The sequence below is a fragment of the Falco naumanni genome, chromosome 7, assembly GCF_017639655.2.
Source record: "Falco naumanni isolate bFalNau1 chromosome 7, bFalNau1.pat, whole genome shotgun sequence".
NCBI classification, from domain to species: Eukaryota; Metazoa; Chordata; class Aves; order Falconiformes; family Falconidae; genus Falco; species Falco naumanni.
Window position 1 is genome coordinate 7,570,055 of NC_054060.1, and position 27,866 is coordinate 7,597,920.

The 27,866-nt window shown below is 41.5% G+C and overlaps 1 protein-coding gene across 2 annotated transcripts in view; it reads left to right on the top strand.

Annotated features, from left to right (window-relative positions):
* The first annotated feature begins 278 nt into the window (after positions 1–278).
* IGF1R (insulin like growth factor 1 receptor) overlaps positions 279–27,866 on the top strand; it is a 195,635-nt gene continuing 168,047 nt past the window's right edge. For both annotated transcript variants that reach the window (XM_040599601.1, XM_040599603.1), the window contains exon 1: positions 279–1,210. In XM_040599601.1, coding sequence (XP_040455535.1) covers positions 1,117–1,210 — 94 coding nt within the window. In that variant the 5' untranslated portion in view covers positions 279–1,116. The remainder of the gene's footprint in view (positions 1,211–27,866) is intronic.

The window sequence follows — 27,866 nt, forward strand, 5'->3', positions numbered from 1 at the left end:
AGGTTTGCAGCGCGCGCACACCCAGAGGAGGAGGGAAAAAAAAAAAAAAAGGAAAAGGATTTACAAATTCGCTGGGTGGTTTTTGTTGTTGTTGTTGTTGTTGTTGTCGTCGTCGTCCCCCCCCCCGCCCCCGCCGCGATGGCAAGGCGGCTCGGAGGGATGCGAGGAGGAGAGCTGCGGGGGGAGGAGGCGGGGTGCTGAGCTGCTCCGCTCGCCCTGCTGCTGCTTTGTGTGTGTGTCCTGGATTTTTTTTTTTTTTTTTTTTTTTTTGAGAAGGAGCCTGTGGCAGCGGCGCCGAGGAGAGGAAGAGGAGGAGTAGGGGGGGAGCTTTTTTAATTCATTTTCGTTCCAAATTCTGCATTTCGAGCCTCTGCAGCCAGCCGGACTTGTGGCGTTGTTGTTGTTGTGGGTGGTGGTTTTGCGTGGGGTGTTCCCCCCCCTCTCCCCTCCTCGCCGAGCGGGGAGAGGAGCCGCGGGGATCCCGCCAGGGCAGCCCCGTCCCCGCGCGGGGGGGACGAAGAAGCTGTTGTTGTTTTGTAATAAGATTGTCTGGGTCGCCCCCCCCCCCCCCCCCCCCCGCCCTTTTTCCCCCGCAGCCCTCCCAGTTTTTGTGTCTGTGTGTGCTCGCTGCCTCTGTGTGCGGTGTTTGAAAATGGAGGTTGAAGATGCAGACTGCCAGCCCCGATGTGCCTCATGTTTGCGACTCCTGTACACGATGTACCACTGCAGCCAGCGCTGAGGGGAGACGGCGGCGCCCCCCGCCCCGGAGCCCGCCCCGCCGCCCCGGAGACAGCGTCGCCCCGGGGCTTTCATGCCTTGTTGTTGTTGCCGTTAATACATCTTGAGTATCTGTGTATTTTTGGTGTGGTTGCTCCGGAAGATCAACACCCAGGGACCTCAAAAACCCTCCGGTTTACCAGTCCGAAGGGTCTTGTTTTTTTCATTTCTTCAGGCAACGTGGATTTATTTATCCTGCCCCGCTTCTCGTCCGCCTTTTGCCTCCTTCGTTATTTTTAGAGGACGGGGAGAGAAAAGAAAGCGAACAATTTCGGACTTTTTTTTTTTTTTCCTTGTTGTTTTCGGAAAAGGGGATTTTGTCCAATTAAAAAAAGAGGAATGAAGTCTGGCGCTGGAGGAGGGTCCCTCGCCGTCTTCTGGGGGTTCCTGCTCGTCTTCGCCGCACTTTGTCTGTGGCCAACAAATGGGGAAAGTGAGTACGGTGCGTGTCGGCGGGGGGGGGCGGCGAGGGGCCCCCGGGGGTGCCCGGTGTGAGGGGCTGCCTGTGAGGGCGGCGGCTGCCTCTGTGCGTGCGTGTGTGAGGGGGGGTCCCTGCCTGAATAGGTGTGAGGAGGGGCTGCCGTAGGGGTGTGTGTGTGTGAGGGGCTCCTGGCGTTGTGCGTGAGGGGCGGCGGGGGGCTGCGGCGGGGTGTGCGGGGGGGCCGTGAGGGGCCGTTTCCCGCCGCGGTGAGCGGGTTCGCCCCTGCCCGCGGGGATGTGCGTGTTTTCCTCCTGTTACGCGTCTGCTCCTCCGGCACGTTGAACAACCCGGGGCTGCACGTCTCCTTCCTCCCTCCCATCCCTTCCTTCCCCCGGGGGTGCCCGGCTGGTTTTACACGCGGGGTCGGCGGAGCCGCAGCCCCCGAGCCGGAGGAGGGGGTCGTGATGCCCATCCGACCCCTCCTTTGTGTTTCCCCCCACCTGACCCGCGTTACTACTCCTGACCCCCTCCGGAGCCCGGTGCAGTGTTTAGACCTCTGCAGCCAGGGCTGCGAGCTGCGTAGTAAACACTTGCAGGCAGGGAAGAGCCGTGCTTGCTTTCCCCGCATGGAAAGAGCTTGATCTTTGGCAGCGTTTAGAGGCTGTATGCAATAACCTGCCATAGCGAGTGAAGAATTCCTGGAAATAAGCGCCTTGCCTTTTATTGCCGCTTTACTCCCGAGGAAGGGTTTCACTCGCTGTGCTCGGGGTGCAAAATTAAGGTGGCATCCCGCAATCTAAAGGTCACAGTCTGCTCTTGGTTTGGTGTTTGGTTATTTTTTTATTTTATTATTTAAATTAGCGACTAGGTTGATACTTCACGTTTGCGCATAAACGCCTGACGGCCGGATGGGCTGTATTCTTAAAGGTGATTTTCTTACGGTTTTTTTTTTCTTCCAAGCAGCTGTGTTGCATTTAGCATTAAGGTTTGTGCAGTTGACTTGGCAGCGTGCGAGCTGCTTCCTCCGTGTGTGCGAGTGCTGCACCGAGAAAAACGTGGTTCATTGTGCGTGACCGCGCTGCCAGCAGCCGGGTCCCCAGCGCACGGAGATGTCTGGATCCCTCCCTCGTTTATCGTCTGCGGATCGCCCTGTCTGTCTGTCTTGCTTGGGAGTTGCAAAAGCCCCGGCTTTGTTTTTGTGCGTTTCAAACCTGTGATTATATTGCAGTGCCCGCCCCCTTCGGGCGCAGGGGAAATAAAGGGGGCAGGGATGGATGGCTGGCGCTGCAATTGATTAGACTGCAATCATCACCATATTAATCCCGGTGCTGATGGGTTTTCTTCTGGTATGTCGGGCTCACGCTGGATTGAGGTTCTCTTGCATGAAATTAGCCTTCCCTTGTTTTCTGGAGTATCTCTGTAGACAGGGAGATGGTGAATGTGTCTTGGAGCCCAACCATTTTAAAAACTGCTCCTTCTTCTTCGGTGTCTGCAGAAACGGGGATGTTCCTTTACTGCATCTTGATGCTTCAGTTTCTTCCGCTGTGTGTTTGAGCCGTTGTTGTGTGCCTCTCGCTTTCAAAAAGATATGCCGTTGTTGGAGGGAAGGAACGGAGAGATCAATTTTCTCCATTTTAAATGTAAAGGGAAGGAATTCAGGAGCCTGGAGAGGCTTCTCTTTATAAAAGTAGTAGTTTCAGGTTGAAAAGAAAGGCAAGTTCTTTGGGTGCACTGACAGTGAGGCTAACTACAAACAAACAAACAAAAAAAAAGGCGAGCAAGAAGGCATAGATGGAGTCTGTAATGCATGTTGAGTAATATTGTGTTTCATTAGCCAGCGAATGCCAATTAACTCCTTGCAAATTAAGGCCCAGCTCTGGCTGTTGCGTTGTAGTGGCAGGGCCAGCTAGAGCTGGAGAGCTGCAGACTTACTTCCACAAGTTGAACTTTTTGGCTAGAGCTGTTGTCAAGAGGGAAGATTAATTTCTTAAGTTTAAAAACAAAACCCCAGTACCCTTCTTCGGGGAAGGGCTTACAAAGGATGGAGTAGTGTGGAGAAACAGGGGAGGAGGAGGGAGGAGATCTGGTGTATCCTTAAACTACTAGGATACACACTTAGAATTTTTTCTTTTTCTTGTCTTACCTGGTACAGAACACCTTCAAATAAAAATGCTTGCCCAGCTCTGTCAATAAAACAATGCAGGAACAGTATCTTAGGATTTTAGGTTCCAGTCCTCTGAAGTGTTTGCAGTTGCCAATTAGCTAAAATGACCCGATTAAAAACCTCCCAAATGAAATATCTTCTGAAGAAGATGATCTAGGCATTTAAATGTGGGAAGATAGGCTGAAAAACTTGTCTTAGCTGAATACTGCCTCTAATCGATCGTCTTTGTAGTTTACAGTTTAATAGCCTTTGTTTTCACGAGTTATTGCTGAAAGAATTTTGCTGTTAGGGGGAAAAATGATCTCCAGAGCAGATGTTTTGCATCTCTTCATATTCTTCTCTCTCCCCACAATAGTGGAAGGAAGATTAATCTTAATTTTTATTTGTTTTTCATATATACTGTGTCATAGCTAAAAGGCACTTCCATTTTCGGTCAAACAAGCAAGGCATTCCTAAATAGGAATACAAAGGAGTTACAACTGGAGGGGAGAGACCCATCCCTTTAATGCTAAATCATATAAAATCTGTTCGTGCTCTGTGACAGAAACCTCTTTAAAATACAGGTAGCCTCCGTGGAAAGCTTCTGATTTAAAAGAAAAAAAAAAAAAAAAAGCCTTTTAAATTTCTGAGATTTCCCTGAGATTTTGTTATAACACCACAAAAATAAAAAAAGACCCTTCGTTAAGATAAAGTGTATGCTGGTGTAACAGTGCATTTGATGTGTAGAACTACAGCTGTTGGAGGCTATTTCATCATAGGGGTGGGTTAAAGATGAAGCATAAACGTGATGTTTTCTTCCTTTTCTACTTTGAGCCTGGTGGGGTTCCGATTTTCACCCTCATGTACATTTAGAAAGGGAGTGGGTTAAACATTCAGTATAAAAATTATGTTTTTATGTCTGATAATACTTGAGACTGATAGATATCTTGATGGATCTGTTCATGTTAGCTCCAAGCTTTTGTTTGTCTATCCAGGCTATATTTTATGTTTCTGATGTTAATAAACAGTAGCTCGTGCTGTATGTTTAATCTCTCTCCCAGGTTGCTTAGTAAAAACCCTTATGACCTCCTGAGTGCCAGTGTTAAGCACACCTAGCTTTAACATCAGCATTTTCATATACGCCTAGTGGTTAGTGAATGTTGTTAAATGAGAGTTGGATAATTCCTTCTCTAATTGAGGCTGTGAATAGAAAATGCCAGAGCGTTTAAGGAATTGGTGTCAGTCTGGCTCACCAGAAGGAGGAGAGGAGGAAAGTGTTCAGGGGAGCGATGGGGATTGGGGTCCATGGGAAGGAGCGGTGAGCCAGGCAGTACTTTGACTTTTTTGATTGTGTTAGATTGTACTTTCAAAGTGTTCCCATACCAGAATTGGAGCAAAGGCTTGCATGACTCAGAAACTGAAAGGGTTAGGAAATGGTAGTGACTTAGCTAATAACAGGCAAAATGTGTTGAGAACATGAGAAAGCAGAGGAATGGGTGTGGAAGGATGATGTGTGTTAGAAGCTTCAGTGCTGAACCAACATTTGAGAGAGAGAAATATTCTGTGTGTAAAGTGAAGGACATTTACCTTGGTTCTTAAGTAGGTTGTGAGAAGTGGGGTGAGGAAGGGGCTGCAGAGAGCGAGAAGACAGATAAATTAGTTTAAATTCAGTACAACAGAAGGCATGATTTATTTGATTCAATAAGGAAATCGCTCAGATCTGATAAACTATTTTGTTAATTTTTATGTCAGTTTTTCCCTGACCAGTTGTTCCTTCAGCCTGATTCTAGAGTATAGTTAAAGCGCAACTGCTGTAATGCTGAAGTAGTTGTCATCTTGAAATACATGTTCAAAATCTAGTGTTGAGCAGTTACCATACGGTGATTTTTGAATCTGTCTTCGTTGGTGAATAATTAATTTATATCAATATATGTTACCTTGGGAAAAGTTGTTTCAAACGCTGTTTAATTTTCTGCTAAACTGACATTTATTAAGAAGATACTGGAAGAAAATTTCTTCAGTGAGGAGAATTTATTTTTTTTTTAAGCATCTAACATTTAGAATTAAAATACATTTTAGAGCTGAAACTATTAGCTTAAACATGAATTGAAATTGTCCTTTAAACTGAAGCTTTTTTTTCTCTTCTCAAATATTTTTTTTTTTCCTTTTTACTTTGTGGTAGATTTTACCAGTGATCACTGGAACTATTAAGTCGGTGAGACCAGAAGAGGCAGTTTTGTTAAATGATTAATTATATTATGTGTACATTCAATCTGTGTGAATTGTGAGCTACCACAGACTTCATTGTAGAGAAGTTTGTTTATGGTCCTGAACTTTGAGAGAGAGGAAATAATGTATGCAGGAAACCTGTTTTTCTCACACTGGAAGTTAACTTTGTGATCCCACACAGAAAACAACTTATCTAGCTCATCATCTGTAAGTAATGGCCCTGAAGATCAGAACTTACAAAATGTACTGAATTAAATTAATAATTTTAAAAAGGAGTATTTATCTAGATTACCTGTAGTTAAATTATTACAGTTGGTGAGCATTATTTTATTTTCTTGAAAAGGTGATGACTGACAAGCAATGGCGACTTTCTGAATGTTGATTTCTGGAATGAAATACATTCTTATTTGGATTTTAGTCTAAAGCTTTCACATTTGGCTTTGTGATGTTATCAAGTAGCAGCTGTATTTTATTTATATGTGTGAGTGTGCACATAGGAATGGGTAATCTGCAGTTTATTATTAAACTATTGTGTATGCTAAATTTTTAAAAAAGCTGCAGTTTGAGTAATTGTCTCGAGAGTCTCATAATTAAAGTTGTTGCAGATTTGTAGTTTCAGTTTATTTCAGATCTTTTTGACAAAGTTGAGCATTTAAGGTTCCTGGGCTTAGGTGGTAATGGAACATGCTGCTTTTAAGAGTTTTGTGTTTGGGAATGCAATTATGTGTTTGAAAGGTAGAAATACTGTTTTAGTATTTTGATATATTTGACATGTATAATTTTTCTATCACTGTAAATTGTATAGACAGCTTCTTTGTGTAGGTTAGTTGGATTAGTTTTTATGATTTATGAAAGCCACTTTAAAAAGAATAGTTTCAAAAATTTTTTTATTGTACAAAAGCAGAACTCAACAAACAGTAGTTGATGAAGACATGTTTGTGGTTGTTAGCCAGCCTGTCTTGTGTGTGGTTTCTTTGCGTTGTTTTTGTTTTCCCTCTTAGCCAAGCCATGACAGGTACAGTCTGGACTGATTTCTGTTGTAATATATTTGTCTTTTTTTTGGTGTCCTGAACAGTCTGAGACAAACTTCGAGGACCAGCAAATGATGAGCAGCACACAGTGTTCATTCGTATAGTTCTGTGCTTGCAAACAGAGCTGGACCAAGTCCTCAGACTCAGAAATAAGCTCTAGTTCTTTTAGGCAGGACTACTTGTTTTTGCTAAATAAGTTTGATAATAGTGTGGCATATTCATTAATTAAGGAGATGCATTCTGGCAAAACCAGTGTTAGCATGGTGGTGTATTCTGAAGGTTTAGCTTGCATTTATTACTGAAAATTTTTCTTTTTAACCTTTGCAAATGCTAAATATGAACAGTTCCCTTAGGGATATCTTTCAAGACACCAATTAACTTGTTCAGTGTTGATATCCTCAAGAAGTTGCTGTTGTGGCACAAGATTATTTAAAATGTGCTGAAAAACAAAATTGTTATTTATTTACAGATTGATTTGCATATGACTTGTAAGCTTTAATGTAATAAAATTTTGTTTATTAATTTTGGAATATCCAGATGTGTGCATTTCCTACCACAATGTTCCTTTTGTGGTAAGCTTGGTGGTATGAGCAGAAATAAGCACTTTGTATGTTTGAGTGCCTCCCCAGATAGTTCTTCAAGGACGCTTGTCATCTTTGACCTACCTGGGGAGAAGGAACCTCACACCCCACTGAAGTGCAAAGATTGTTTCTCTAGAGGAACAAATCCACTAGTAAATACTTCGGTAAAACAGCACATGTATGCGTTTGTAGCAACGCAAAGTCATTTTAATAATAACTGGGAGCAGTAATTCAGATGAAGATTGACACTGAAGAGAAGTGCTAACCAAGTTGTGCTTCGAGAACTTCATGCTATGCAGTTGACTTAAAAAGAAGTGTGTGCGCTATACAAATAAGAAACTTTTTAAGCAGGAAATAGGTGAACGGCACGTGTATGTGCTTTATTGTAATAGTTTAAAATACATGTGTGTCCTGCTTTTGTGACTACTTCGTTTGTGAAGATGTGTGTTTGGCAAGTCCAGTGACCTAATGAGTTTGTTTGCTGTGTGTTGCCAGTGAGGCACATGCTACTGAAATAGCTCTGTGACCAGTCCGAACGAATGTTATCTGCAAACCTCTTATTGGTGCCATTACATGCTGTAAAGATAGTTCTGTTTACCTGGAAGTGTGAGCATCACCTCTGATCAAAACACTTTCTCTTAACAGGTGGGCTGTTTTGGAGTTTTTTGCTGCATATCCTTTCTCTCTGTGGAGGGGAGCGGTGTCTAAATGTGACAACATCAGGGACGTGCAGAGAGTATTGGATTTCTTAATGATGGAGGCAAACTTCACATGTGTGTGGAGTTTTTTTCCTGCTGTTGAATGGGTTGGCGGGTCACTTTTACTGATGGTTTCCAGAAACTTTCTAGTTTTTTTCCTTCAATATGAACAGTTCACAAATTAGTACACTACTCATTTAAGTCAGCTACTTATACAATACAGTTCAAATAGCAGAGGATTTGATTGGAGGCAGGAAAGAAGAATTTTTTGAATTTCAGAATGCATGAAATGAATACATGCTGAAGTAGTCAAAGATCCCTTGTACTTTATCAGAGAGCAGTCTGCTTGAATGAAAGGTACTGTACCTGCTGTTAAGTTTATAAACTTGGTTTATACAGATTACTTTTTAAATTATTCATGATGCTACATTACAAGTATATCTGACAGGTTTAAAATAAATGGCTTGATGGTAAGAGGGAGCATGCATAAATTAGAGCTGGGATAATGTGCTCTTTGAAGTACCTCTTCCATTTGTTACTACTGGAATACAGTAGGTAGCTGCAGCTGAATGTGTGATTCTCAAGTATGGAGTACATCATTATCTTCAAACTGTGTTATAGTGGCAGTTCTTAGATAAGATGGATGAGATGAAGTAGCAGGGCGGACTGAGGTGTTCACTCTGTATTTAGTTACATACACATTTCTGCTGAAACCTGGAGAGTATTGATGGGATGAAACTTCCCTAAGCGCAGCAGTTGAAAGGGTCTGCTAGTAACTGTGTGTTAGCAAGGTTAGGATGGCATCACATAGTTACTTTTTTTTTTTTTTTTTTTTTGTTAGGGTGCTGTGGGTTTGTAAGAAGTGTTTCAGCAAGGTGGTAGGAGGATATATATATTTACTGGGACACTATATCTGGTTTGCTTATGGATCATGGTACTCTGCTTGAGAAGTCTTCCTGATATATATGCAGAGGGAAACTTCGCAAGAGCTAAAGTGTTGTGTTTGGAAAAGGTTATTGGTGGGGAACGAGAATTCCAGATCTCCTGGATGCAAAAGCAGCTTCCCCAAACATAAATTGACATGGTGCTGGTTTTCCTGATCTTGTAGACAGGCAGCTTGTTATATTTGAGAAGCAAGCTCCCGAAGTGGTTTATAATGTAGAAAAGACCCTAAAATGGTGTGTGGTAGAGCAGCCCTCAAAAATCATCAGAAGTTTTTCGGAAAGTGGAAGGTCATCTTATGAAGATGGATAGTTCAAATCTTGAGTCTTAACCAAGTGGATACAGCATTTTGGAGAAAGGTCTGGTGACAGCTGCTCCTGGAAACCGTCTGTAACCAAACTTTTAAAAGGGAATTGGCTTGTGCTGTGGAAGGGCTTTACCCCTGGATCGATCTCACTGGGGTGGTTTCCTCATTATTTACGTTGGCTTCAGTTTAGAGTTGCCTTCACATTTTGTCCTTCTACACATGGTACGTGTTGCTTCCCTGCCGCTCCTGTCACATTCCTTTGGGTCCATCTGTAGTAGTAGGAACCTTGAAGGTCTTAAAAGCACGTTGCAGACCTCTTGTGTGCGGAGTGACACTGCGTTGTAGGAACAAGCATGTGTTTGCACTGCTCAGCTGATCTGAAGTAACATCTGGCTGTGGTGTTCTTGTTGAAGTTGCAGTGGAAGTACCTTGTTTGTCCTGTCCCCTGTGCTCTTCCCAGGTGCAGAAATTAGTTTTATTGCCATGTTTTTGTTGCTTTCTCCTGGGGCCTTTGATGTTTAGTTACATTGTTACTGTTGCCTTCTCTAGTCAAATTTCATGTATCCCACTGGGGATGTGGTTTGTTCTCCAAGATACTGATGGGGTTAAATAATGTGGAAGGTTCTTGTTTTCAGGTGGCTTTACCTTTCTTTTAGCTGAGAACCAGGGTTAAGAGATACACCTTAACATGATGATGTCGAAAACTGTGTTAAGAGTTCACAGACCCATTGGGGTGGAGTGGGGAGCCTACCGGAATTGCGATGGTTTCTGGTCCCACAGTGGGATTTTTAGCTGCTGCTTCTTCTCTCTGGTGGTTCTGTGTCCCCAGCAGGTGGAAGCAGCTTGTGGTTCTGTATTGATTGCAGTTAACATTTTTCCAGTTTGTTGTGGCTGAAGTGTGTTTTTTTGGATGTTTTGTTGTTGTTGTTGTTGGGTTTTTTTCAGATGGATGTACGTTTTATTGGCCCATTGCCAATGCCATGCCTCCTGGAAAGGCTGGAGAGAGTGAACACCCAGCTGTGTAAAGATGCTGTTACTGTGTGTACTTTGCTCCTCTTTCTCAGACCTGAGAAGTACTGAGACTGGGGGAAGGAAAGTTGCAAACCAATAAGGATGTCTGACCATTTTTGTGGAGGAGGATGCCGGAAGGGTCTGTTAGTCCTGTTGCTCCTGCACCTTGAATTTGTTTTATTAAGTTACATGGATATTCCCGTGCAGTTCTTCCAGTGGCTACACCCATGATGGGGACTGAGTCTATGCAGTTGTCACTGTACAAAAGCGCAAAAAGGGGATGTAAGGAAAGCACATTTGTTCTTGCAAACTTGAGACTTGGCTTGGTTTGAGACTGTGATTTGAGCCTGCCTGGATGCTGTCTAGGAGTGACTGAAGGTTTTGATTGTTCGATTTCTTGTGTGTGTGCTTTAAAATGTTAGTATTTCTGTCACGTTCGAGTAAGGTGATTATGTGGGCAAATATTTTCATTGATACTGTGTCTCAACAATAGGCATGCAATATGTATTTAATACTTAAATCAGATTATGAGAGTCCTTCTTAAAATTTGAGCTTGTATATGCTTTGATGGGCTGTAGTTCTGAAATGTGGCTAGCGTTACCAGTGAATGAACCAGGGTCGTTTCAAGTTGGTTTTGTTGTTACCCTACAGAAATCAGGCACAGAGAGGGAAAAATGCATTTGAGTGTGTGTGTATGTGGTGGTGGTTCTGGACTTCAGCAGAAACACATGTGAAATGGACATCTGTTTTTACATGGTTTGTGTTTTGTGTATCTCTTTTGGTAGTTCATTGTTTAAATAAACATGTTGCATTAGCAGTAAGGCTTCAGTGCCAAATGCCTGCTGATGAGATGTGTTAGGGTTTTGTTGTTCCCAAGCCATACTGAGAAACAACAGCTTTACAATTCAATACATTTGAGGAAGATTACAAAAAGAATTTGGGGTGGATCGCAATCAGCACTTCAAAAGCAATAGCTTTGGAGTAACTCCACTATAACACAGCACAGCCCATGGAAAAACACTGTCATCTTAACAGATGCAGTGTTATTTTGGAGATTCCACTGTATAAATACATGGACTGTGGTTAAATTGTGATGGCAACAGATGCAATCTCAGTTCTCTATTCTTTCATCTCTTTAATATTTAAAAATACCCCACAAAGTAAAAGAAAAAAACAACATCAAGGCTGAAAATACACCTCCTGTAAATTGTTGGGGCTGTATGTTTTCGGCCTTGTTTCATTTCAGATACGTCAGTACAGATTAGATTTGGGCAGAATAAATGCTCATCTCTGTGAGGGAGTCTCTGCAAGTGCTGCTACTGGCGGCTTACTGTACAATTTGCATATGAATGGAATTATTCAGCTATACTTTTCTTGTCAGTGAGATTGAAGTCAGAGTTGGTTAACCTGGCAAAAAGATATTTCCAGTATTTTTCATGAAAGAAAGTGATAGTGTGAAGACAGGAATTACACATTCCACTAGCTAAGCCAGCATTGTCTGAGGATTTTCTTGGTGTTTTTGTAGTTGAGATCAGTGACTTTATTTTTACATTTGTCCACAATACGTTGCAGTGTTAGAGAGCAAGAGAATTGGAATGTGGGAATCAGATGTTGTATCATAATGCCACACAGTTGTGTTTGCATTTGTTTTTCTTTCCAGATTGGGTTTTGTTTGAATACTGATTTGACAAGTATAAATTGAGATCAAAGGTCACCCCCATTTTTATTTTTTTTTAATGAACAGCAAATAAAGCAGAGCAAGATGCTGCTATCATTGTATTCACCTGTATCCATCCACTAGCTGGGTAGAAAAGCCTGAAGTTAAATATTACAACTGGATTTTAAAAAAGACCGGATAATTTTTGTGAGCAACAGCATTAGTAGTCATGCATGCTAAAATAGGGAGTGATCACGTCTCTTGTTGCAGAAGCTGACAGTATACAAGGGTTGGGAAGAAATTGTATTCCTCCTCCGGGTGTTTGTATGCTCCTCCCCACCGGTAAAATACAGAGAAATGCTATCCTTGAGGGTTGGTTTTGGTTTTCTAGAACTCTGATGTGACTTCAGATGCTCGTGTGACTTTGTCATCCAGGTGAAGGCACTTTCACTGGGAGGTTGTGCATTGTCAGGTGTTGGAAGACTGTACTCTTAGCAGAAGTATAGGGGTGGAGGTGTTGGAATCAGCTGGCTGATAAGGAGATAGTATATTACACTAAAAATAAACCCTGGATCTTCACAGGTGACTGTTGAAGAATACCTGGTGTCACATGTAGCTAGAAAAGAACAAAACTTGGTGTTGGTTGAGCGTGGTTTGGCCACCCTACAAGGACGTACGTGCTGGGATGTTCTCTGTTTGTTCTGTAGGACTGCTCTTCATTCTTCAGGAGCAACTGGCCACAGAAGTATGCAGCTACTCAGTGTCTTGCTTGTTGCATGGGTGGCCGTGGGCCTTGTTTACTGCAGTATCAAAATACTGTTCTGTCCTCAGGGCGACTGTCACTGTCCATAGTGTCTCATGCCTCGAGTTAGTCTTCAACACCCTCGCAGCTTCTCTCAGATGTGATGAGATGATGTGGATCATGTTTAACAGGGGGAAGTGGGTGAGGAACAAGTGAAGAGCAGAGGGGCTGAGGACATAATTGTCATGTCCACTGATTTTTGCAGGGGAGGGAGGAGTGTTCCGTTTAAGACATCTACATACCTTCGTTGGGTGTGTCCCCCTCTGTTCTCCCTCTTCATCAATGCTCAACCTTTTGATGGTATCACATGCTCGCTTTGTGGTTCCTTGATGATTTAGTTGAAGACGACCATGACTGCAGGGCTGGTTTTGGTGTCGAGCCTGGTGCCTAGGAAGTGACGAATGTAGTTTTAGGCTGTGGGCTGGTGGGATGCTGCGTGTGATCACAACTGCTGAGATGGTTGGAGAGTGCATTTTCCTCTCAGCTGATGCCAGTTACGACCGGCTCTGGTGGAAGGGTTCGATAGGAGCCTGAGGGGATGGCATCATGTGGTTGAGAACGGGTTAAAGCAGAAACGAGACAAATGGCTTAGTGCAGTTCTCCTGCAAGCAGTACTCTGTGTTTCTGTAGCATGAGAGCTGGGTTTTGGTGGCTTAGCCCTTCATCGTGGGCTCTGGGACTGGAAGGGGAAATGCTTCCTCTGAGTTAGGGAGTGTTTGGGACACGGGTGAAAGTCTCTGCAGTGCAGCCTTGCAGTCCACCCTCGCTGCCCAGGGGCAGCTGCTGGCAGGGGCAGGGGCCGATTATTGAAATGGCTGTGAATCTAAATGTGAGGATCAGTGTGTCACCGTCCGGCCGTCGTCTTGAAGCAGCTGAATCATTTTTATTGGAATATGGGGAGTTGGTTTAGCAAAGGTATGCTTTGGTGAGAGATGTAGACTTGAGTGCTTGATGAATCTAATAGTTTTACATAACTAAAAACAATTCTGATGCTTCCACTGGGCGCTGCAACTCTGTGTAGCTTTGTAACACTGGTGGAAATGTGAATTTTGGTCCAATTTATCCTTCAGAGCTTGTTTTCTCCTTAGTGTGAAGGCCTTAGAGCACTACTAGCATGTTACAATTTTTTCTTTTATTGAGATTGAGTGATTTTGATAGTGACTTAAAACAGCAAGCTGGGAGAGCTTGCTTTAAGTACACAGTTTTTAGTCTAGCTAAAAATATGCAAAATGAGATTTTGGATTTTTTTTTTTAATTGGCTGACAGCTGTTAGAACACCTTGATTCACAAATACAACCTTTTTGGAAAATAAAAGCTTTTTTGCTGATGAGTAGTGTTTGCCCTTTTCTACACATTCATGTAAATAATTAGATGTCTTGGATGCATTTACTTGGATCCTTAATTTTTCACATTTATTTTCTGGTAGATTACTTCTCATTTGGGTTACTTTTTTGTTTGGATGAAAAATGGAGTTTTAATTGAAATGCAGATCATCTGTATTTTGAGACAATTTAAAATTTAAAATATGATGGATGGACAGGCATGATCTAAAAAAAACCCCAAACATCAGCAGAAAAAAATAGTTTGTTGTTGTTTCTCAGAAGTTCAGAGCTAATAGATCTTGCTCAGAGTGTTTCTCAAGTTTCTATGCAGGAGTCGTTTTTAATTTGGGATTAAGTGCTTGTTGAACTGAACCATTTCAGTAAACTGAAATGAGGCACTTGCAGAAGTAGCTGTTGAATGTAAAAGCTATCTTAGCATTTCAACAAAGGGTGGCTCCAAGAGAGCACTGAACAGTAAATTCACCAGTCCAAACGTTCTTTGTGTAAATTACATGCTTACTATTTTTATTTTATTTAAATTACGGTAGGCATTTGCCCTAATATATGCTGTTATAATTTCATGTTAGATTTGTAATTAAGTTTATTTTTAGAAGAATGCATTAAATGGTTTATATAAAATTATTTTCTATTTTTATAAATGAAATAATTGTTTTTTATTGACTTTTAATTTCATGCAATTTCTTTTTTTGCTTGGAGGTTATGTAAGCAGAAAGATATTAATGATAAAGAACAGGAGATTAATTGTCATTAGCTAGGGACACTGGTAGGCAGAGTTAACTTACTTAGACATGTTCAAACTGAGTGATGGATGTTACAGAATGTGGTACAATGAGTTTATATAATAAATTTTATTAATTGATTATTCTTCCTGGTTAAGCTAAGAAAGCCAAATTGTAACTGCATTTGGAATCTGACAAGGAGATAAGAAAGATGGTCATAATGTGGCGATATCTCAAGATGCCTGAATGTTACAATCCGTGGCATATCTGATGGACAAGTGAGTGTTAATTGCGTGCAAGCCAGATTAGCTATTTTTAATTTGGCCTCGCTATCATGTCTCTTCGCAGATGATTTTGAAGGCTAAGGGGAGTTGAATGATGAGTCATTATTGAGTTAGTAAAATCACAATTGATCTCCATTTCCTGTTGATTCCAAAATTACTGAAGTGTGAAAGCCGAGAGTGACTGATGACTTCTTGGAGGGGAGTTTGAGGGTGGAATGTGGAAGTGACTATCTGAAGTAATTCAATGCTGCCCTGGGTGTTAGTACAAAAATGTCTATAGTGAGAACAGGTGTGTGTCTGAGATGGGAGGCTTTGAAGTGTGATGGTCTGGCTAGCTCATTTGCCTAGGAGTAATGATAGTCTGGGCACTAAAATATGCTTTTCAGCAAGGTAAGGGGGGGAAGAGGCTTCTTAAGTGGCTACTGATAGAAGCGTAATCTTAAACTTTTCATTAGTCTCCTCAGTACTGGAGATCTCTTCTGGTTGACCTGTGTTTCTGTGACTTGGTTCAGAAGATTCTATTCTGAAATCCCTTTGCTCCCAGGTACTTGTGAAAGTCTCCTGCGCTTTGCAGCGTGACTGCAGAATGCGTGTCAGACTGCACAGTGACAGAGAATGGGATGTAGGGACATCAGTGTTGCGGGAGCGAGAAAACCTTGCATTTCTCCGTTATTATTTATAATTATCTTTTGATGAATCCTTGATCTTGTCATTCTGCAGCTTTGTTCTTGTTATGGGTTGTATGGGGTTAATGCTCTTTCCCAGATACTAATTGCAAACTGGTAATGTGCAAGTGAGATTTAAAATCTTATTTTTTTTATTTCCTCCTTCCTAGAACTTACTGTTAGCAAAAAAAAAAAAATTATTCTTTTTTTGTTGTTAGGGACTGTTAACTCACATTACTAGACTCTGCCCACACTGCATATGTGAGAATAAATTCTGCTGAAAGAGTATTTGTTGGAAGAAGTAAAAGGGAGGATATATACTGTTCTGAGTTACATTTGAAAGCAAGCTACAAAGAAGTCTTGAAGTACCACTTCAGGATGAGAAAACTGAGTTTAGTTCCTTGGAGGAATAAGAGGAGGTGGGAGGTAAGACTGTCCCTTCTCCTCTGTTTATTGCATCCCTCACAAAATTTTGATATTTCAAGAATTTTTCTGAAGTGGTGTTTTGGGAGGCAAAATAACAGTCTGTGTTCTGTCTTACGACTATTCGGAAGGTCTTTGAACCGTTGGAACTTGCCATGGATGTACAGTCTGATACACTGGATGAAAACAGAAATGAAGAACTAGGAGAAGGAGAAATATACTTTTCCCTTGGAAAGTGTATAGAAGGTTTTTCCAATGTTGCCATATCTAGGATTGTAGAAAACTGAGAAGGGGGGGGGAAGAGATAGTTAATCTTGCTGTCTGGGAGCAGTTTGGTTTTCAAATTTATAAACAAAACAGGAAAAAAAATTTCCAGACTTCTTGACAAGCCAGGTGTGTGGTTTTCACATTCAGAAAAACACATTCACGTTGGTTTGGCGTTTGCAAGGTAACAACTAAAGAAGTAAATCGCTCTGAGAGGGTGTAAAGAACTTTCCTCTAGGAAAAAGTTGGGCAAACATGGAGCACTGAGTTGAGTGGTTGAAATTTGGTGAAGTGTGGAAAGACACCAGTTTTCAGAGAAGTATGATGTTTCTTCAGGGCGTTGTGAATTCAGAAGTGAGAGTTGCTGCACTTAAAAGACATGTCTGTCTTGGGGTTATAGTAGCGGCCGGAGAGCTTTGTCGGGAGTGATCATGGCAGTTCTCAAAGCTGTTTCTTGTAGAGAATCTTCAAATACTTAAAGCCACACCTTGGTACCTTATACCTTGTCTTACAGGGTCTGTGTTGATACGTCCCAGTACAAAAGTGCTTTGTTAAACCAATTAAATGCGTAATATTTTTATAATACTTGTGTTTTGGAAAAATCAATACGGCCAGTTTCTCTTTGAAATGACAAGAAGCCTGTTGTGCTGACGAAGTAGAATGCATTAGGAAGTGGTGCTTTGTATCCTCTCAAGAGTAATGTGCTCTTGTTTTTTCTTAATCAGCAGGATGTACTCCTGTATGTCAGATGTCTTAGTTGTTTTTGTGATCTCTATCAGAGAAGAGCAAGGGGAAAAAAAAATGTCAGAGAAACAGAATAGGTTTAAATGCTTTATAGCAGCAGAAAGCCCGCAGTCTTGTATTTCTTTTAGTAAAACTGGTAATCACCACCTTAGTGTTGGACACTTTGTGTTTTTGTTGTTGTTTTAAACAATAAACAAAAGAACAAGTTGCCCTTCAGAAGAACATAATGCGTAGCCTGCTGAAATACTCTGGAGCGTAAGGGATATAATTAACCCTTTTCACTTGAGCTTGGTTATGTTTCAGAAAGTAATGCAAGATGTGTAAAATAACTGAAATTGCTTATTTACCAGTTCACTGAAGTAAGGATTTTTCAGGTTGTCTAAAAATCAAACCCTCTTCTTCCTCTCTCTGTTGCTTTCCCTTCCTTCTCTGTTTCCTGATCTGCAGTTCCCAGTTTTGTAGTAGTCTAGTGCTGATTGCGGTGGGGGTTTTTTTGGGTTTTTTTTTTTGTTTTGTTTTTTAAAAACCTTAAAAGCAGCCATTGAAGAGAGAAGTTTATTTCCTGTCGCTCTTGCTCAAGGCTATAGAGAACAGATCTTGGAAGTTCAGGCACTTGTTCAGGCCTTTCAGAGGAATTTTTTAAAGATGCTTTGCCTTTGATGGAATGAGGGAAGGGCAACGACTTGAAAGGACTGACAGCGAAGCCAGGGCTTGGCTTATTGCATGAACAAAACGTCTTGCTGTGATCCTGAAGTGTTTTGTTTTACTGACCAGGTGCTCAAGTAGGACAGATAGGTTCTGAACCTGTTAAGAGAGTTTTGGTACAGTTCAGTGAAAATCGGCTGGAAGGAGACAGAACCTGATACACTTCCAACGTTTTTTCCCCATCTTGACTCTCCTTGAAGAATGTGAATTAGTGTGAGAAAGTGTCTGTAGCTCCCACTGGGTCAAATAGAGGTTGAGATAAAAATACATATCTCTGTGTGTATTGTAATATTGATCGTCATGTGGTGCGTAATTCCTTGGCAGCAGGATTACAAAGTCTGATGTTTTACATTTCATTTGCAAGTTTTGGTGCGGTCTTGCTGCTGGCTCTATGCTCAGACCTACTTTTTGTTCTTTGATGGATATCTTGTTCATTACTTCCTTTTGACTGGCCTTTTCTTTCAGTCAAAATGTCATCCTTTGGACTGGTTAGTGTGACTGGAGCTCACTTGATCTGTTAGTTCACTACTCTAGTTTTGTTTTGACATTGTAGTAAGTTAACAGCTTTCGCAAAGATCCATTCCTTGTCTCTCACCTCACCCAGCATGGTTGTTTCCATATTCTCACACACAAAAAATTACTTCCCAGTCTCTCACTGAATTACTTGTTTTATCTTTTCCATTATAAACTTCTTTCAGTAGAGTCTGTTCCATGTGTTGCATTTTGAAGAGGAACACTGACTGGTGTGTTACTTTAGATGACCTCTTTTTTTTTTTCCCCCTTTTTTCCCCTTTTCCCTTTTCCTGCACAAGTCTTAGTTGTGGTTTTTTTTTCTTTTTTTTTTTTTATTAATTTGGTATGGAATATGACAATAAGACCTGGGTTGGGAATTAGATCGTTCAGACCTTGGCAAGCATAACTTAAGGGACTCCACTTTGGCACTTAAAAGTTCCGTTCTGATTGATCTGTGCTATCTTTTTTTTTCGTTTTTGGTTTAACTCGACTTTGGGTATCTGAATTGAGATTAAAGCATGGCTCTTCAGTGTGGTTTACAGAATACGGTCTTCCTGTGTCCTCTACAGCTTGGAAATACATCGGTATGCTGACTTTGTAATTTGCGGCTTTGTCTCAACTGAGGTGGCTAATAGGTATGGGCTTTTGCAAGGATGCTGTGCGAAACCGGGGCAGCTGGCACACTAGTGTGTGTGACTGTCAGCCCTGATGCAGGGGTGCACAAAATCACTTTTACGTGTGGCAGCTGTTGGCTCTGTCAGGGTGAGCCGGTGTCTTGGTCAAGTAGAGAGGAAAAAGAGAGTGAGACGGAAGGGCAGGTGGATCTCTTCTGTCAGTCTGAGTACGGGAAGGGGAGATGATGTGGGGGCAAGTCTGCATTTGTTGTTCACAGAGTTCACCAGAGATGACTGTGGCTGTGGTGCCACCCGACAGAGTCCTGCCTGTCACCGGGAGACCCCCTTTTTTGTGTGTCTGCCTTTTCCAAATCAGAATAGAAAATTTTCCCTTTAAGGTGGTGTGTGACCTTTCATGGCCCTGGGGCCAGTTCAGGACTTTCTCTGTGTCCTGAATTGCTGGTTAACTGGAGGAAATACGGAGACTAAGTCCTGGTTTCTGAATCTGAAGTTGAAGGAAGCTGGCATGTGGTAAAGCAAAGCACAGTCCGCTCAGATGTGTTTTCTTAACATGGAACCAACTAGCCTTGGACAAATACCGTGGTTTTCTTTCACAACAACAGCGAGAGGCTAGTGGAGCTGTCAGACACGTGAGGACAGGCCAGGGGCTGTCCATCAGCCCTGCTCTCCCCACGATTTTTTGCCTTCAAGCTAGCAGTTGGAAAGAAGGGTTTTTGGTGTCGTCTTGTTCAGTTCATATTTACCTAAGCTCTTTTTTCTTCTGTTCATTTATGTTTTTCTTTTTCGGATCAGACTTAGTTGAAAGCTTTGCAATACAGCTGTGTGTAAGCGCATATGTGGCACTGTTACCCAATGTAGTTATGCCATCGAACACCCACCCCGTAGGTGCAGTTTATGTTGGCAGGAGCTGTTTGGCTGGTGTGGCTTAATGTTGTTGGGACAGAACAACTTTTTTTTTTTTTTTCCCCCCCGTTTCTCTTTTTTAATTTTTTTTTTAATTTTTTTTATTGTGGTGGCTGTAGTGGCACATCCTTTGCAGTGAAGATTAGATTCTTTTAGCTTACAGGATTGGCAGCTGATTTTACTATACATTGGCAGGGGAGGATGCGGGATGCTATAATTAGTTCCGGGATTTTGGAGCTTGGTGAAACCTGGTGTCCAAAGGAAGCTGTCTTGCCAACGCTTCGTTGAATATAAAGTAGTCTGGATCCAGAGAGAGATTTACTTTGACACAATCCGGTAGCCTAATTCTGAAGTCTTGAGAGCAGCTTCTACCCATACGATAGTTCCCTTCTTATGAAGGGATTTGCAGAATTACCTCTGCTGATGGTCCCTTCGTTTGAGAGGTGGTAGTTATTGAACATCAGGTAATACTTATTGTCTATCTTGCACAGTACAAAGTGGCTGTATAATTACTCATGATAAAAGTGTTTCAGAAATCAGTGAAACAAAAGAACATGTCATTTAGGTTTATATATTTAAGAGGGTATTACAGGGTTCATGTGGTTTCTTTTCCTTCCCTTTTCTTGTCTAGCTCCTTATTTGTTGCAGTGGATGAAGTTGATTATTTAAAGTTAGTTTTTATTTAAGTTCTCTAAGGAAGGCTTTCTTATCATAGGTTAATTATAAAAATACTGTAATAATTTAAATGAAAGTAGAACACACTTGTTAACAAAGACACATTGCTGAAGAAACACACTTGCTCAGCAGGCTGTGGTTCCAGGTGTTCTAGTGTTACACCAGCTTTGGCAGCAGTAGCCCACTTCACAAGTTTCCGGGAGGGACATTTTTCTTTTAATTCGGTCAGCCAGGTCATGTTGGTTGATAAGTTCTATTTCAGTTATGAAAAATTGAGTCTGGAGAGATTGTCAGTGTTGTGTCCTGTCTGTTCTGCCCCCCACATCCCCATCCCCCCCCTCCCGATGAAAACTGGCTTTTGTGAGGAGGACATCTTTTAAGATCATGATCTTTGCAATAATTGTGCTTTTCAAGAATCAGTTCAGGTTAAACCTAGTAAAGCATGTTTAGATCCACTTTTTCCTAGTTAATGCAACAAGTTAAGTTTAAAGGTGACCTTAAGGTTGTTTTTCCAAGCTAAGATCTTGTTTTGTATATTTCTCTTTGTAAATATCCACTGTAAAAAGAAACTGAAACCTGCTTTAAAAAATGTCCTGCATTCCCTTCTTCTGATCAGATTTCTAATTTTGTGGTGTTCTCAATAAATGTATAGCTGTAGAATTGGACAAATATGTTAGTACTAAGTAAGTATACTACTAATATTTCGGTTTAGCAGAAGTACCAAGTGAACAAAGAATCTATTTTTAGTGAAAAATTGGCATCATTTAGTAGTTACTAAATCCCAATAAACTTAAAAACTGCCAACCAGTGTGCGCACACCCCCCCCCCCCATAAATGCAAAGTAAAATAGTTAACTTTGGTGTCAAATGATTATGCTTACTTATTTAAATAACTGTAACTTAATTATTGAGTTGTTTTGGTTAGAGCTAGTCCACTGTTATGCTCTTTCACTTGGTTGTTTTTCTCTCCTTGAAGTTATCAGTCTTTTCTTTCTGGCTCAAATATCTTCAGATTTCTTACGTTGTCATCTTGATGACCAGAAAAAATAGTGAAATAATACCAGGGAGTTAGGAAAATTCAGCTTAGGTATATGTTCTCCAGCTGCACCTTCAGCTAGGAGTGGTTTGTATATGCAAGTAAGAAGGTAAAAATGATGATGAAGACTGAGATCTCCATCCCTGCCTTGCCTTGGTGTGCCTTCTGGAGTAAGTGTGTGCAGCTGCAGATCCCAGTGGAGGGAGGTGCCTGAAGCTGGGAGTGTCTCAGGCATCCAGGTTGGATATTGCTGTTTGGTTTGCCTCTAAGTCCCATCTGTAACTTCTTGCATCCCTTTCTTCCAGCACTCCCTATTTTTGGCTAGAAGAGGAGCAGAATAGCCAAACCCTGGTGATGAGCTGCTGATTTTCTCTCACCCAGTTAGACCCACCTCTTTCTCATGGGTAGATTTATTAGAAATGCATTAGGGTAGCCTTCTGCACCCCAGGTTCTCCAGAAGTACCTGTCAGAGGATGAATAGTAATCCTCCTGCTTGCTCTGCCATTCCAGTCCTCTTACAACAGAAGTGGATATGGTGACAATTGCAGTTGCCAAGCAATAGCAGTCAGTACAGCTAGGCTGATTAAATACCTAAACTGTTTTGTTAACCAGAATTATAACACTGTGCATCACCCACAGTGCTTATACGCAGTGTCTAAAAAATTGTATATAGGGTTGGAAATCCAACGCCTTGGGTAGTATATAAATGTAAAATGGAGATCATAGGCTGAAATGTCACCTTGAACCTAAAAGCCAAGGGTGAGCAAGTGACTTGGAGTAAACCATTGTGGCACTTTTTTTTAATGACGTATATATTCAGTTTTCATGTGGTTGTTGTTTTGTTGGGGGTTTTTTGTGTGTGAGGTTGTTTTTTTTTTTAATTTTCACTATTTTACAGTGAAGGTCAAATAATTGCTGAACAGAAGATCTGCATAGATAGGTTGAAAATCCTATACTTAGGATTGGAAGCCTTTCTTTATCTTCAGTGAAAAGAAAACTTTGAAGTTGTGGTGGTTGACTGTGCCTGGGAGGGCTCTAGTTGTCCATGCTTAACCCTGTTTATCTGGGTGCTTCTCCCTTGTGTGCTTTAAGGGTGCTTTGTGACAAGACTCACCTTGACTGGTATCACAGAGGTGGTTTTCCTCCCTACTCCCTGGTTTTTGTGTTGTGATGCCTCTGAGATAATAAACACCCCGTGTGAATGTTACTTCTAGCGTAAAGGACACTTTCCTTGGTTGGGCTGTGTTTGTGATGCTAAAAGTGAGTCAAATGCATCCACTCGCAGAAGAGTGAGTCCATTCCTACTGGTGTAGCTACTTTGGTTTGTATTTGCCTTAAATTGTGTTCTGGAGGAACTGTTTTTGGTGGATAAGACCTGAACTACTAGTCACCTTCTCTCTGGTGCCAACCCACGTGTTTTACCTTGTATTTGGAGAGGAAGGTTCTTTTTTCAATCTAGTTAGCTCATGACTGGAAAACCCCACAGCACCTGCATATATGTAATTTAATACTTTTAAAGCCCTTTTTGGGGATTGCAAGCTGGTAGTATTTCAACTGCCTTGAGAAAGCAGGTTACAGCACGACTTATGTGATCTTAAGCTGCGTAGCTGCTGTGTGAAGGGGGGGGTAGGAGAGCTCCCTGTTCTGTTAAATCAAGTTTGATAGCACTATTTTTTTTTTTTGTGGATTGAGATGATTTTTTTTTTTCCCCACTATCTTAAATCTCTCTTCAGGCGGAAATACAGGATTAATGCAAGTCTTAGTTCAGTTTGTTAGAATAGAAACATTACTGTGGAAAGCCAGAGAATGCTGTGTAGGATTTCTGTGTTTCGTCACATAATAGATGGTTAGCACAGGATAGTAGGGACACGTGTTGCATATTGTTAAGAGTAATTGCATCAGAATTCTAATTTTTCTGTATATCCAAGTAGAATTTCTTGATGACTCTATTAAATCCTTTCGCTGACCATTATGGATGTGATTATATCTTATGATACTGTTTTGTCAGTTTGGTCTAATGAAGCTTAAATAATCTGGCCTGGTTGGCAAGTCTTCTCCCTCCCTGCCCCCCCCCAAAAAAGTTTCCTAGATGACTGCAGGATGGCAACTCAGCAGGCAGCTAAAAGCATAGTAAAGCCTCCTTAAATATGAGTTGCTGAGCCCAGCCACATGATGAATTTTCATTCTGAAAGAATTGGCTGCTTATCCCGGCTACCTAAATGTATATCCCATAGGTTTCTGTCAGCCAGTTGCTGAGTCACTTGGGATTTGTAGACAAATGTTTTAAAAATAAATAAATAAAATCATGCACTCAACTTTTTTTTTTTTAAAGGTGGAGAAGAACAGTCCCCAGGAGAGACAATTTCTGTTAAGCTCTATTGTCATCACAGATTGTGAAACATAAATTCATGTTATAAACAGCTTGTAATTTTAGTCTTCCATTTTTGCTTTAGCAGGCATTAGACTGAAGCTGCTGGCATAGGGGTTTAAACATTATTATCACAGTTAAAAAAATGTTTTACTCTCAAATGTTATTGATCATAACACGCCACCTACTCACTTCTATGTTACGTATTTTGTATAGAACGGCATGCTCTTAATTTGTGGCGCTATCAGAAAAGTGATAATGCAGGATGAGAAAGAGTGCAGAGGTTTGAAATCTGCCCTCCTTTGAGGATGGGGCTCATCTTCAGTGATTTAGACATTACTTGCTTGCTTCTGCAGGTTTTTTTCATTTGACTTCAGTAATTTTCTTGCAGGCTGGCAAACTTGACCGTACTGTGGCTCTGAAGTGTTGCAGTGTAGTTGGTGGAATTACTTTGGCATTGCATTCAGCTGGTGCTTCAAACAGCTTTCCCTTCCTTGTAAATACACAGGAGCATCTTGCCAGAGATTGGAGCATCCAGCTGCAACCGTAATGTTCAAACAGTGGCTTTCAATGTCTGATGTATACTGGGCGTTAATGGGTGAGGAATTTACTGTAGGTTTGATCTTTCTGTTAGCTTTTTGTCTCTTTTCCTTGTTCTTCGGTTGAGTGGCAGAGAATCTTGCAGGCTTTGTCCATACAGATCAGGGTTAAAAATTTAGTGCTGCTTTTACTTGGTTAGGTAGCCAGGGTTTCTGGAGTGATCATGCAAGCTCAGCCACATGGATTTTATTAGCTCTATAATACATTCCTCCATTTTTGCCCTGTGTACCCACGAGGACAAACAAATTCATGCCAACTGAGCCACTCATGTTATGCTATTTCAGTAGTAGTAGGTAACAGATGTGGCTTCAGAGGAACCCTTGAAGCTGGGTCGGTGCAGTCTTGGTGAGAGAGGATTAATTTGGGGATGACTTTGTCATGAGGATGCTTTCACGTGAGCTAGGCTAAATCTAGACCCACTTGCTCTGGTGAGCTGTGCAGAGAAGGCATCCATCAATATTATTAAAGGGATGCAGTTCATTTTGTTGGCTCCATTTTTGCTAAGCTGCTGTTCCTGTTGACATTCAAAGTAAAATGTTGGCAGAGAGAAAGCAAGTGAGACGAGGGACAGAAATGTGATTTATTCTGAAATTTTTTTAATGTAAACTTATGGGGAAGTTAGAGGAAGTTCATGGAAAGCAGCAATGCCAGAGATATCTTTAGCCAATGACAGCTGAAATTGCAAGAGCAAAAAGGCAGAGACAGTTTTGAGTTTGTGATGTGGGTCGCAGTCCTTCTGTGTGTTATTTTTGTGAATGTTTTGTTCTGGTCAGCCTGGTAACACAGTGGCTCTTGGATCTGGAATATATAGTTAGTGAGTGGTAGAAGAGAAAGTTAAAATAGGATGTGTGTGTTTTCCTAATGGCTATGGGAGAGAACGAGAACATCTGTGGAGAAAGGGAATCTGGTCGCTTTTTGAGGTATTTGCACGAGATTTGGTTGGCCTCTTGTGACACCACTTTTTCTTTCCAAATCTTGGAGAGAATAATTTGGTAAAAGGTTGTTTGGGTTGATGAGTGACACAAGGTACGTTAATGATAATAGACTGTATTTCTCAGAAATGACAAGCTACTTTGTAATATAATCTCCAGTCCCTTGAGTGTTTAGAAGATCATAGTGGTCTGGCTTTCTCCTCCAAAGTTTAACTTCTAATTAAATGAAGAAAAACCCCAAGCCCTCTTCCTGGGCCTTAGATGTATAAACAAGAATGTTCTCAAGACTTACATTTAAATGGAAGGGTGTTTTTTTTTTGTTTGGGTTTGAGTATTCCCTTCCATGTTTTGCAAGCCAAAGATGGCAGCGTTGTGCTAGGAACACAGAAGTTGAAAATCGGCTTGCTTAGCAAAAGTGAAAATCTTTGGTGTTCTCTGGATTGTGGGGTGCCTGTTATCTTTTATACCCCCAGCAGAGAGGTGTAACATCATGAAATCTTGGTAAATGTAATGAGGTTTATGTAGTATGTTTGACGATGAGTAGTAGTTCAGTGGTTAGGGAGACAGCTTGGCTTGTGGGGTGTAGATTTAGTTCTCTCCTTGTTACTGGTTCTGACATCCCAAGAGGTAATACAGAAGCTGGCTTCCCTGGGAAGAGATCTAGTGATTGATATGACGCATGCAGGATAGGTGAGCTTAGATAGTACAGAAATTTTGTGGGAGGTTGTGTAAGTACATTAAAGACACTAAAATATATATTTCATTCATAGTGTCACTACGAAGGCAAAACCAAGAGCTCAGTGGGTGGTGGAATCCTGTGTTAATGTAAAGTGTCATAAGCAATCTCTCCAACCACTGATTTCTGTGAACTCCACATTTAATTTCTTCTTTGCATAGTATGCAATTAAAGAATCCTTAGACTTCTGTAGTAATTTTTTTTCCCTGTGTCTGCAGATGGTGCAACTATTCTGAAATTTTTTCACAGGCTTGAAGGGAAATTGTGGTTGCTAATCTGTTCCTTCTCAGTCTTTCTACCTCTGTCTTCCAAGTCTTGGAGTGAAACTGCAGGAGCAAATTAGGCTTAAGACCAGGCCATGGACTGCAGTACCTCCCTGTTCACTGATGACTGAATAAGAATGCTTAAAGATTTTTCTTCTTCAGGGCTGTATGACAGTCCTGATGTTTTTTTTCAAACAAGCATAATACTTAGCAGTAAGAATGAAGAGAGAGGTTAAGGTCAAGTTTTACTTTTCGCTGTTTATAATCTGTATAGGAGTAACATTTTCAGACTATTCTCTCTCTGGCCACTGATGCGTCCTTCTGCTTTTCTTCTGAGCAGCTGCAGTTGTGTAGAGAAGAGGTTCCTTTTAAGTCTGCTGATGGGCTTTATCATATGTTTAGTTCCTTTTTCCTGATTCGATTCAAACCAGTTTTTCAGATAACATGGAGACTAGAATGCTGTCATCAGCCAATGTTGTTCTTTAACCTTCAAGCATCTGCAAGGATTTGGGGTTTTTTGAGCCATTGGGTTTTTTCCAGTGTGCCAGACAGCCCTTCTATTGAGTTGACCGAGTATATATAGTAACCATGTCAATATGCAGGCCATTATACGTTATGCAGATCTAAATCCACCCAATGCAATAAACCTGCTCTTCATCATTATTAGAGAGGGATGGTAACTCTGGGGATGCTTGCCTCACAAAGGGTGTTGCATGCTGTGGGTCTGGGATGAGAGCTGCTGGACTTCAGCCCCACTCAGGAGCTGCTTTGGACCCTTTTTATGTATAAGGACCTGCCACAGATAAAAACTAAAAAACACATGATGAAAAGTGAGTGGCTTTGTTGGGAATAATCAACAACGGTGTTTAGAAGATGTGCTGGTCTCCCAGTAAGACCCACAGCTCTGAGCTGACGTTGCTGTAGGGTGATGTTGTCAAGCCTCTGTCATTAGAGGAGTTTGGGAGAGAGCAGCGTTGCTGTGTTCAGTAACAGCAGCTCTTAGCTGACCAGAGAGTAGCTAGCAGTAGCTGTCTGGGAAAGCAGACCTCTCACTGGAGTGTGCTCAGAAAAAGCCATTATTGGCCAAGTGAGGTTTTTCTTGTGGTGGTGGTAGTGTGAGCAAGCTACTCTAAAAGTAGAACTAGCCACAATTGTGTTTTGTATTAAGCCTTGTAGTTCCTTCTTTGTGTAGGAAATCATCCAGCGCTGGTGGTAACATACTGTACATGTTACCACTGTGCAGAATTTCAGGGTAGATGAGAAGTTGAGCAATCTCATGCCCTCCCTTAAAAGAACCCTTTTGAACCTTGTGGATCACAGACTTTGTCCTCAGAATGGGTGTTTCGACCCCTGGCCAGGAAGACGACGTGGAATTAGAACAATTTCTGCACCTACTTTCAGCAACCAGTGTATGGGGATAACTTTTTTTAAAAAAAAAAATGGAAAAGTGGAAGGTGTCC